The 10,015-nt window shown below is 43.1% G+C and overlaps 1 protein-coding gene across 1 annotated transcript in view; it reads left to right on the forward strand.

The window, feature by feature from the left end:
- RFWD3 (ring finger and WD repeat domain 3) overlaps positions 1–10,015 on the forward strand; it is a 20,792-nt gene continuing 10,777 nt past the window's right edge. Inside the window, exons 1-6 of the mRNA XM_005422740.2 lie at positions 1–365; positions 1,790–2,034; positions 3,743–3,840; positions 3,929–4,126; positions 6,303–6,394; positions 8,569–8,683. Of these exons, the coding sequence (XP_005422797.1) occupies positions 1–365; positions 1,790–2,034; positions 3,743–3,840; positions 3,929–4,126; positions 6,303–6,394; positions 8,569–8,683 (1,113 nt within the window). The remainder of the gene's footprint in view (positions 366–1,789; positions 2,035–3,742; positions 3,841–3,928; positions 4,127–6,302; positions 6,395–8,568; positions 8,684–10,015) is intronic.

Raw genomic sequence — 10,015 nt, forward strand, 5'->3', positions numbered from 1 at the left:
ATGGCTCAAGAAGAGATGGAAGTTGATCTCCACCCAGTGGCTGGTTACTCAGTGGAGACCCTGCAGACGCTTGCCCCGGAGCCCTCTGGTCACACAGCGCTCTCCTCCCACATTGCTGTGCTCGGGGAAGGAGGAGGCAGCGCCGCAGCCCTCCCTGCTGACGATGCTGTTGTTTCACCCAGCGCTGGTGCAGAGCCTGAGCTGCAGACGGGTCCTGCCATGGCCCCCAGCGGGCAGCAGAGGCTGCAGGTGCTGTTTGAGCAGCACCAGCCCCTGCCTGTGCCACAGCTCACACAGCGCCCAGCAGTGAGGAGAGCTCGCAGGCAGCAGAGACTTGGCGGCTCCCAGAGGACAATCAGTGCCAGGTAAAGCAGAAATGAAAGTGGGTCTGAGCTGCCCTCCGATCAAGTCCAGCATCAGTTCAAAACTTCCTTGCTTCCTCTCTTACAGAGCCCAGCCCAAGTGTGTGGCTAGGGCCAAATCCAGTGTACCACTGTACCTAACTTACCTTTTAAGTTCAGTAATAGCACAGCAACTTTTAGTCTCTTCTGGCAGGTTCTTTGCCCTTGTTAAGTGAATCCCCCTGTTTCATGTGTTGGCAGGGGTGATGTTGACCTCTGAGCCCTTCTACATTTTGAATTTTGCTTGCAGAGGTTCTGCTGCTGCTGTTCCCTCTGTGCAGCCAGATTCCTGTCCACGATTCCTGCAGCAGTACTGATTCTCAGCAGTTCCAGCCAGCATTTAGCTCCGTGGAGCTTCTGCTCTGGTTTGCATTTCACCTTTGATTTGGGGTCTGCCTGATTACATTTGCTGGTGATGGTTGCTGCAGAAACTTTCACAAACATACAAACTGATATTTTTCTGTAGGACTTTGTTGTTGGTGGTTTGGTTTGGCTTTGGTTTTTGTTTTTTGGTTTTTTTTTTTTTTACTTTCAGACAAAATAAAAATCCTCTCTATTTAATACCATTTGGATCGGTTTAAAGGGGGATGAGTGGGGATGCTCTGCAGCCAGAAAGAAATCCAAATTTCTAGTTTATTTGTTTTTCACTCATCATTCTAGGTTCTGTACATGCCAAGGGTGAAATTATAATTAACTGGAGCATTGCTTTTAAATTCAGCAAGACCAAGAGCTCCTCTCCTCCCAGTTGATTAAACACAACTGTATTGTTTGCCCTTAGATTGCCTTTGAAGGTCACTGTAGTTGTGAGGGCTGGAAGGCAACCTGAGAAACTCCTTTGAATCTGAAGGATAATTGAGATGATAGCTGAATTGATGGGGGGAGAGGGGAGGATGTTTCTGTCTAGGGGTGAAGTTCCAGTAGAAAAGCAGAGGGAAAGTAGAAAGGCTAAGCACAAAGTAGTCAATGGAATGAAGCTCTGATCCAAGTGGTATGCATTTCCCAGTACCAGTTCCTCCAGGAATCAGGGCTGAATTAGGGTTGGAGATACAGATTAGGAGTTTCCTTAGGCTTATTAGTGAATGACACTCTCTGTTTTTCTCCTCTCCAACCCCACCATCCCCTTCTCCCCCGAAAGAAAGCAATATCATTGTTGTAATGAGAAGATTTTCTTTGAACTGAGCAAAATGGATTGTTGCTGATCGCTCACAACGTGGTCTATCCTATGTGCTTGCCCCCCTACCAGAGAAGCCCTGCCTTGATAACAGTGACACCTTCCTGCTGCAGTCAAAGCCTGGGAACTTTCCTGCAAACATTCATGGGGAAACATGGCGAGTCTTTAGCTTACCTGAAATGACTGTGGCTTTTGTTTCTTGCTTTTCTGGACTCAGGGCACCATTGGACCATTACTTTCAACTCAGTAGGACCCAAGAGCCATCTGCAGGACCAGTTCCACACCCGGAGTTCCCCCGCATTGTGAGGGACACCCAGGCACAGCACCCAGCCGAGACAATAGAAGTGAGTGACACTGACAGCAGCACTTCTGAGGAGGAGGAGGAAGAGGAGGAAGCAGTGGAGACAGCAGCACCACTGTTACCATCAGCCCAGGAGACTCCTCCAGCAGCGAGCTCAGGAGGTTTGTGCTGTTTTGGAGCTGTGTAGAGACTGATTTCAGACACTTTTCTTGCTGTTTGAAAACTCAGCAGGGAAATCCTCTCGAGCCTCTCAACAGACGGTGCTCAGAGATTTTTGTGCCCACAGCTGACAGGAGCAGGCTGCTGCCACACGGCTTCCTGGCAAGCAGCTCCTGAGAGCAGCAGCAGCAATGGGTGATTGCTACCATAATGTTAAATACAATCTTTTTGTGTTTGCAGACTGCTGCTTATTCTGAAAGTTTCCAAGATTATTTGCAACTTAAATTTAGAGATTATTGCTTGCCATGCTTCCACTCCCATGTATTATTAAGGAGTGCTGTTGAAGACATCAGGTCACAGCTTGGACATCAGCAAGTGTTTTCAGAGAAGGATCTGATTCAGTATTTTTTAATTATTTGAGATTTCAGTCTGCTTCAGTTGATTTTTCGTTCTTTTGTGACAGTTAGCTGAGGAGATGGAGGTACTTTTATTTTTCTTTCTCTTTCCTCATTTCTTTTTGTCTCACAATTCTTTATCTAAACTCGTGTTCACAGGCTGACACACACTTCGGTGACATTTTTTGTGATTAACATGCACAGTTTATGTAAGAGTGACAAATAGTTAACTTGCTAGTCACGGTTATTGATGCCCAGAGAATACAAGAACAAGGATATCTTTTTACTTCAGTCCCTAAGGAATGTCCTTATGATTGACTCTCTGCCCTCAGTTTTGGTTTTGATTGGCCAGCCCACCTCATTACCTTCTTTAAAAGGGGACATCTATGAGGTATCTTTTGCACAGATCCATTCTGCTTGCTCTGGGCTAGTTTTACACATGACAGGAGCTCAAGCTGTTAAGTGCTGTATATTATTGTGTGAACATATGTTCTCTGCTGGATTTTCTGGAATTCCCTTGTTGCTTATATAAGCCAGTGGCTCCTCTTACAGCCCAGAATCACAGAGGCTGAAAACTTTATTGACATTAGCCAGGGTTAGGTGATACTTCCTCTGGACGGAGAATATCTGCCTTGATTACTAAATGTGATTAATGACTCTTCTTTTGTCAGGAGCTAGAGGGAAGGCAGTGATTTCTGCTCCTTTTTTACTGTGCTAGTGGTGGTGATCTCCACATAGCAATTCAGTGTGCCCATGCCTCAACAGATGGGCTGACAGAGGCCCACCACAAAAACATGGGGAGAATACCAGCAGAATTGGTAGTGCAGACAATTACCAGCTGGAAAAGTGCTGAAGTCAGAGTGAATGGACAGGCAGCATACGGGAAGTGCTTTCTTGGCACATGAAATATGCATGCTTAGATCCCTTGGCAAAGCAACTTCTGATATTGGTGGCTGTCTTTCTCAGGGCATAATGATGCAGGAATATAATCTTACATCAGCCTAATTATAGACCAGGTCCGTTTGTTTTGTTCTGATCAGAAAATTCTGATAACAATTGCTGTCCTTAAAAGACCTCTCCTTTTTTGCTGAAATTCTGTTGCTTTTCATAAAAGAAAACATAAATTTTTTCAGCACTACTGATCATGTATAGAAGGCCTTATACACAGAATATGTCCAGGGCACTGATCTGAACCTTTGTAAGTAACCTGTGCTGTGTCACTACTTAATCTGTGCCCTGATGATTTCAGATCAAAGCCGGAAAACTCCTTTTCACCCCATTATGAATCAGGTTATTTAAGCAATGCTTTCTTTAGTTTCCAGTCAGGTTCAAGCAGAGCCACCTCAAGCTTTGTCTCAAGCTTCTGCAGTACACGAAAGTCATGAAGATGAGCCTGAAGTCCAGCAACAGCAAGTAAGGTGAACTAAATGCTTTTGGAGACAGATTATATATGATAAATGCTGCATTTTTTGAAACAGTTGTGTTGTATTTTTAATCCTAGACAACTCCACTAGAGAAACTGGAGCCATCAGTTCCTGTTGCACCTCTGGATGAGGAGGAAGGAGATACCTGTGCCATCTGCTTTGAGCAGTGGACCAATGCTGGGGAGCACCGTCTGTCTGCACTGCGCTGTGGGCACCTCTTTGGCTACACCTGCATTGACAGGTGGCTCAAGGGACAGGCAGGGAAGTGCCCTCAGGTAAAAAGGCTTTTATGTGCACTGGAAAGCACTTAAAGCACTTTATGTGTGTATCTAACTTGTGCCTCAGATGTGATCACTGTAAGTGTTACAGCTGGTTGCTGCATGAAGCTGCTGTCAGAAGTAACAAACCCCACCATTACTTTGATGTTATTAGGTCAGTAACAACTAGCAGTACTTTAAAGGATGGGTTATGACTTGGATCTTTTCCCTGAAGTAGAGCATTTGTGAGTAGCAGATGTAAAGGTTTGAGAGTTCAAATGCTAAACTTGGAAATGGTTTAATGCCCCAGTCTGGTCCTGGAGAGAACCACCTGGAGTGGAAATGGCAGATGGATTCCTAGACACAATTAACTAAGCATAATGACTGTGTTATTGGACAGGAAATATGTCTGAGAACTGCTTTGGAATAGTTAGGGTTGGAAAGGACCCTAAAGATCATCTAATTCAGTTTTCAGTTGATTAATCTGTTTTGAGCTGCATCTGCTTTTGCAGCCTTTAAGAAGATCAGTTTGTTGAGGAAGCTGGCAGAGAGCAAACTGAGAACCAGGTTACATCTTCTAATATCCCTTTGCAAGTGGTAAATCAGTTTTTGAAGGGTTTCTTTCCATGGTAAATACTTATCTCCTTTGATGAGGTCTGCACTTCTACGTGATGTATTTCCATTCCTTACTCCTTTTTTCCATGAAGGAATGTTGACAAAAAATAGGTCAATGAGTACCTTGTAAATAGGATTCAGTTCTGGCACTTTCTGAGTCAGTGGCTGGAAGCCCAGGGTTCCTTTGGCTTTGTCATTTTGAGAGCTTCTGTATTCTTGCTTGACTTTGCAGGATTCCCTCCTCTTAACAAGAAACTTCCTGTTGACGTGTGCTGTGACTAAACCTAAAGAATCCCTGTTGCCATAGCAAAGGCCCAAAGTTGATTTTTCTTACCTCTGTCAATTCTGTGTAAGCTTTTCTTCCCCCACTTCAGGCCCAGACAGAATTCTGAGACCTGCCTGGCATATTTACTCTTTGGAATTTTGTGATTGCTTTCTTCTTGAACACTAACATCTCAAGGGTTGCTTGCTCCCTCTTTCTCTTCCAATGATACAAATACTAAAAAGTTCCTGGGAGAACTTGCTCTGGAGAGAACCTTGAAGCTAAATCATCTTTCCTTCATTTTCAGTCCCCATCCTTTGCAACTGGGCATTCTCTGGTTGAATGGCCCAGAGCTGCTGTGCATGGTCTGTATACTAAGTGGCTTGAGTGTGAGTTACTGTGAAATTGCAGCATTCCTGATCCTGCCAGTGGCAGCTGCTGGCTGCCAGGAAAACTGTCTTGGCCATTTACTGCAGTTTTTACAAAGGGAGAGATGTTTTCTGCTCTAAGACACTTGCTTGTGATAACTTTGTGCTCCTAAGTAATAGACAGGTCTGCATTTGAAGCATACACAGTAATTTAATGTTTAGCTGAGGTTACTTGATCTGAGTATTCACCTGCCTCTTTTCTTATCAACAAAGAATATTTGCAAAACAAACTTGGAAGAAATTATGGCGTCTGTAAGTTCTAACTTGCCTTCTTTTTAAGGTGAATATAATGTACTAAATGATTGCATAAGCTAGAGGCATGAAATTATTGAAATCTCTGACTCCCTGTGTGTCACTGAAGTCAGTGAGATGTCAGTGTTTCATACAACTCTGGAACACTTTTATGGATTGGGCCTGTACAATGTGATTAAAGGAATATAGTACAGAAATAAGAGTTGGGAGTATGCTCAGGGGTTCCTAAATCCTTGTCTGTTGGCCAAGCATCAAGTCTTGGTGTTTTCAGACCTGAGGTTGGGCTGGTGTTTTGTTCTAGATCTTCTTGTTTTCACTTCTTTGTCTGATTTGGGATTTTTTGTCCCTGGAACTTACCTGACCATGCTGCATTGCTGGTGCATTAGCAGAATCATTTAGTGCAAGCCAAGGAGATGGATTATTAAAGGTGCAGTAGGATATGCAACTTTAGTTGTAGCCCTGCTTAGAGCTCTGGTGTCTGTTGAGGGAGCACCTTGCAGACATACTTGTGGCATTGTTTTCCAGCAGAAAGCCCCTCCTTTCAGAACTAAATAAAACCATACCTAGGGACTCGTAGGGATGCATAGTTTGGATAGTTAAATTCCTGTAGGTGACCTGAGTTTGTGTTTGATTTCAGTGCAACAAGAAGGCCAAGCGCTCCGACATCGTGGTGCTGTACGCGCGCACGCTGAAGGCGCTGGACACCAGTGAGCAGGAGCGCATGAGAAGGTACGGAGTCTGCACCTAAAGGTACCTGCCACTGACAGCTGCACTCTCCTGCTACTCCATGCTTTCATTTCCTGCATGGTCTGAAGCAATTTGTGCATTCCCTTGGGGTTTTTCAGGAGTGTAGCTACTTTAAAGAACCAAGGCCTTGCTGCGTTGCACGTCTTAATTTTCTTTTGAAACAGAATTCTTGAGTTTGCATTTTGTGGCCCTGAAACAGCAAAAGCTGTCTTGTGCTATATCCTGAAATTTTGTCGTGGGTGAACATGCAAAGTTGATGCCAAAAAGCTGTATATTGCTAATTCATCATTAGATGGGAAAAGCAAGGCATGATTAGGAGTGCAAGGAGGGTGAATAGCTGACCTTTTCTGCCACCTTTTCTGTATGCATTAAACAGAGTAATACCTCATATGAATCACTTTCCATCTTGCTTTGTCAAACTCTTCATGTAGCTTAACTTGCAAAAGGTCAGCAAGCATTACTATGACTCCCACTTCCCTTTCCAACTTAAATGTAGACTTTGTATTGAAAAAGGGAAAAGCAGGTGTGAAAATGGGGACTCATTTCTTTTCAGTAAGATGCTGTCACAGATACTATTCTGAAATGAAAATGCTGCAGATATCTGAGTTCTTCTGAGTCTTGTCTTGAATAGAATTTAATTGGGGTTTCTTCACTTGTCTACAACTATACCACTGTTCTTTCAAGCCAGTCTTTCAACAGAAACCTCACTATCCTGGTAATTATAGATCAGAAATGATTGAGGAGTAACAGTCAGGAAGAGAAGAATCTCTCTTCTCTCCAGATTGCCACAGCCTGATGGTTTTTGAAGTGTACCTTTAGAAGGGTGATGCTTCTTTCACTGGATTAACACAGAAAAATAAATGATATATATTATTTTTTCAAAAGCATGGAAGACAGTTGGGTGTATAAATCTTGTTATCTCGCATGAAGGGGTTGTTGCCTGACTTCTGTTTGTGTCTCAGAACCTCACTGCAGCAATTCCCCACATGCCCTGCTCCTCCTCTGCCTCCTGTTTTCGTTGTAAGGCAGGGAGCAGTGACTGTCTGTGGGTCCATGGAGCTGCTGGCAGTGGCTGCCTTCTGGCACACAGCCACGAGTGGAGCAGAGATGTGTGTGTGCATGCATTAGTCTTGTTTGCACGTAGTCTTAAATTAGGTATAAGATCATGGGGTTTGTTTGTCACATGCAAAAAACCCACTAGCCTTCAGGCTTTGAGTACTGACATAAAGAATGTTTTGTGATTGTTAATTAGGCATTTCACCTGTTTCTTCTGCAGGGAAAAAAATCATATGAAAAAGCTATAAGGAAATGACAGAATTCTGTGCTTTGGAACCTCTAAGGAAATGACAGAATTCTGTGCTTTGGAACATGCAAGGCTAGGTCTGTGCGTTTGGAAAATACTTAGGCAAGCTAGAGCTCCCTGCACATGAATGACAGAAATAGCTGGAATATTGCAGCTTTTGACATACAGAATGCAGTGGGTAACATAGACCAAGTGTACAGCTAATTTTAAGGAGTGTTGGTGTTTCTTTCCCCACTTTAGCTATTCCTTCATGTAAGCCTGTATGAAAGAGAAATAAATTCAAGTAGCCTAACCAAAATGCTGCTGCTAAATGGCGTGCATGCGCTTTTGGGCTCAAGGTGAGGTAGTAAGTGTGTCTTCTTTATGGGCATTCACAGAGAATTTATGTGTATCATTTCTTCTGGTACAGATATATTTTCCTAAAATACAAGATTAGCTACTGGTAGTAGAGACAAGCTTGAAGATCTTGCTGTTGTATAGTTATGCTATGATGTGCTGTGTTACTGACACAGTGTATTACATGGACATAATGGTATAGGATTTGCTTAAGTGTTTCTGTAGGGGAAAGAAAATTGATTTCTCTTCCACTCTCCTCTGGTAAATTAGTCCTTTTGGAGAGGATGAGGAGAAAGCTGTTGGAACAATACTTGGAGTGAGTCATTCAGAACAATTACATAACTGAATATCTCAAGGTGAATGTGTTGGGTTAGTGCTGTACCAGGTTTTCTGTGACTGTGGATTTGCCTGAACAGGACTTATGGTGGGATGAAGTCAGAGGGCAGGAGCTGACAGCCCAGAAAAGTATCCAAGATAATACCCAGGCCTAAGGATTGCTTTCCTCTCCTTCCTGCAGCTCTTTAGAAAAGGAGCAAATGTTGCGGAGGCAGGCGGAGCTGGAATCTGCACAGAGCCGTCTGCAGCTCCAGGTGCTCACAGATGAATGCAGCAAACTCCGCAAGCAAGTTCAGGTGAGTCTCAAATACAAATACACAGAGTGTTTCTTCCTCTTCAGCCTGCCTTTTCCATCTTCCCTTAGAGGTGAGATGACAGGATTCCAGTTTTCGTAATCATCAAGATTTAGTAAACTCAATTGGTGAATCATCCCAAGCTGGTAAAGACATCCTGGGCTGGAATATTCATGTGTGCTACAAAAACTGACTTTTTCTTGTGCTTTTGAGACTTAATTGAACTTGCAGCACAGCACTAGAGTTGTTTGGCTGCTGCTGTTGCAGGTTTCCCCTCAGGTTTTGTGGTGCCTGGAGAGGCATGGTAATAAAGAACCAGACTTAGTCTCCTTGTCTTTTGTGTAGTTGCATCAAAATAAGCTTTGGAAATCTCTGTAGTAAACCTGCAATGCAACTTATTATCACCAGTTATTCAAGAGTCTTTGAGAAGCAGTTTGTGAAGAGGCATGGCTACTTGCAAAATCAAAAGAGAACAAAAATACCCTAGAGGTTTGGGGTTTTTTGAAGGTTAGTCAACATTTCAGTGTAACACCTTCTGGTGCCCTTGGACCTGGCCTGTCAAATAGGGGGGGCTGTACATGGCCTGAGCAGCTGCTGAGAGGCGCCTCTTAGGGCACAAATAATGGACTGTAAATTATGGGTTGTTGAATGACTGCTTCCTTCTGGCTTATGCAACACTGAGACATTTTGTAACCCATCCTAGCTGCTTTTTCAGGATTCCTATAAGTTATGGACTCTGCCAGTGCTTCAAACTGTGAATTAGCTGGTGCATTTCACCAGTGCTAGGTTTTCCAAGAGTCTGTTTCATTGCCAGTTTGCTACCTTTTGTTGAATGAGGCAGATGATATCCTCTCACTCTCTAGCAGCCTGGTTATTTTTAGGCTTTTCTTTATTCCTGGAATTTTTTTTATAGCCTTGGCTATTCATATCTGTACATTGAACAGCATCCTCTTTGCTGAAGTCTTCCTGTGTGACATAAGATAAGGCTTTATAAGTTCTCTACATTCCTGCATGAAGCCATATGCTCATCATCACTAATGAAAAAACTAGTCCAGTTCAAACTTTGGCTTAAGAAAAATGCAAATAAGATAAAATTGCAGGTCCATAATGTTTTCCTGCAATTCATTTAGTCTTAAATGATGGAGTATCCAGTCTAACTGAATTGAAGTCACATGTTACAAAGATTAAGTACCCTGTGTTCTTTAAGCTCTGTTTCAGTATTTATTACTGCATTCATCATTGTACTGTAGTTGTTAATGCAAATGCTGGAAGCAATTTCAAGGTGCTTGTTTATACTGTGAATAAACTGGAAGTAAAACAATATAAAGGGGAACA

Source organism: Geospiza fortis, unplaced genomic scaffold (genome assembly GCF_000277835.1).
Source record: "Geospiza fortis unplaced genomic scaffold, GeoFor_1.0 scaffold97, whole genome shotgun sequence".
In the NCBI taxonomy this organism is placed as follows: Eukaryota; Metazoa; Chordata; class Aves; order Passeriformes; family Thraupidae; genus Geospiza; species Geospiza fortis.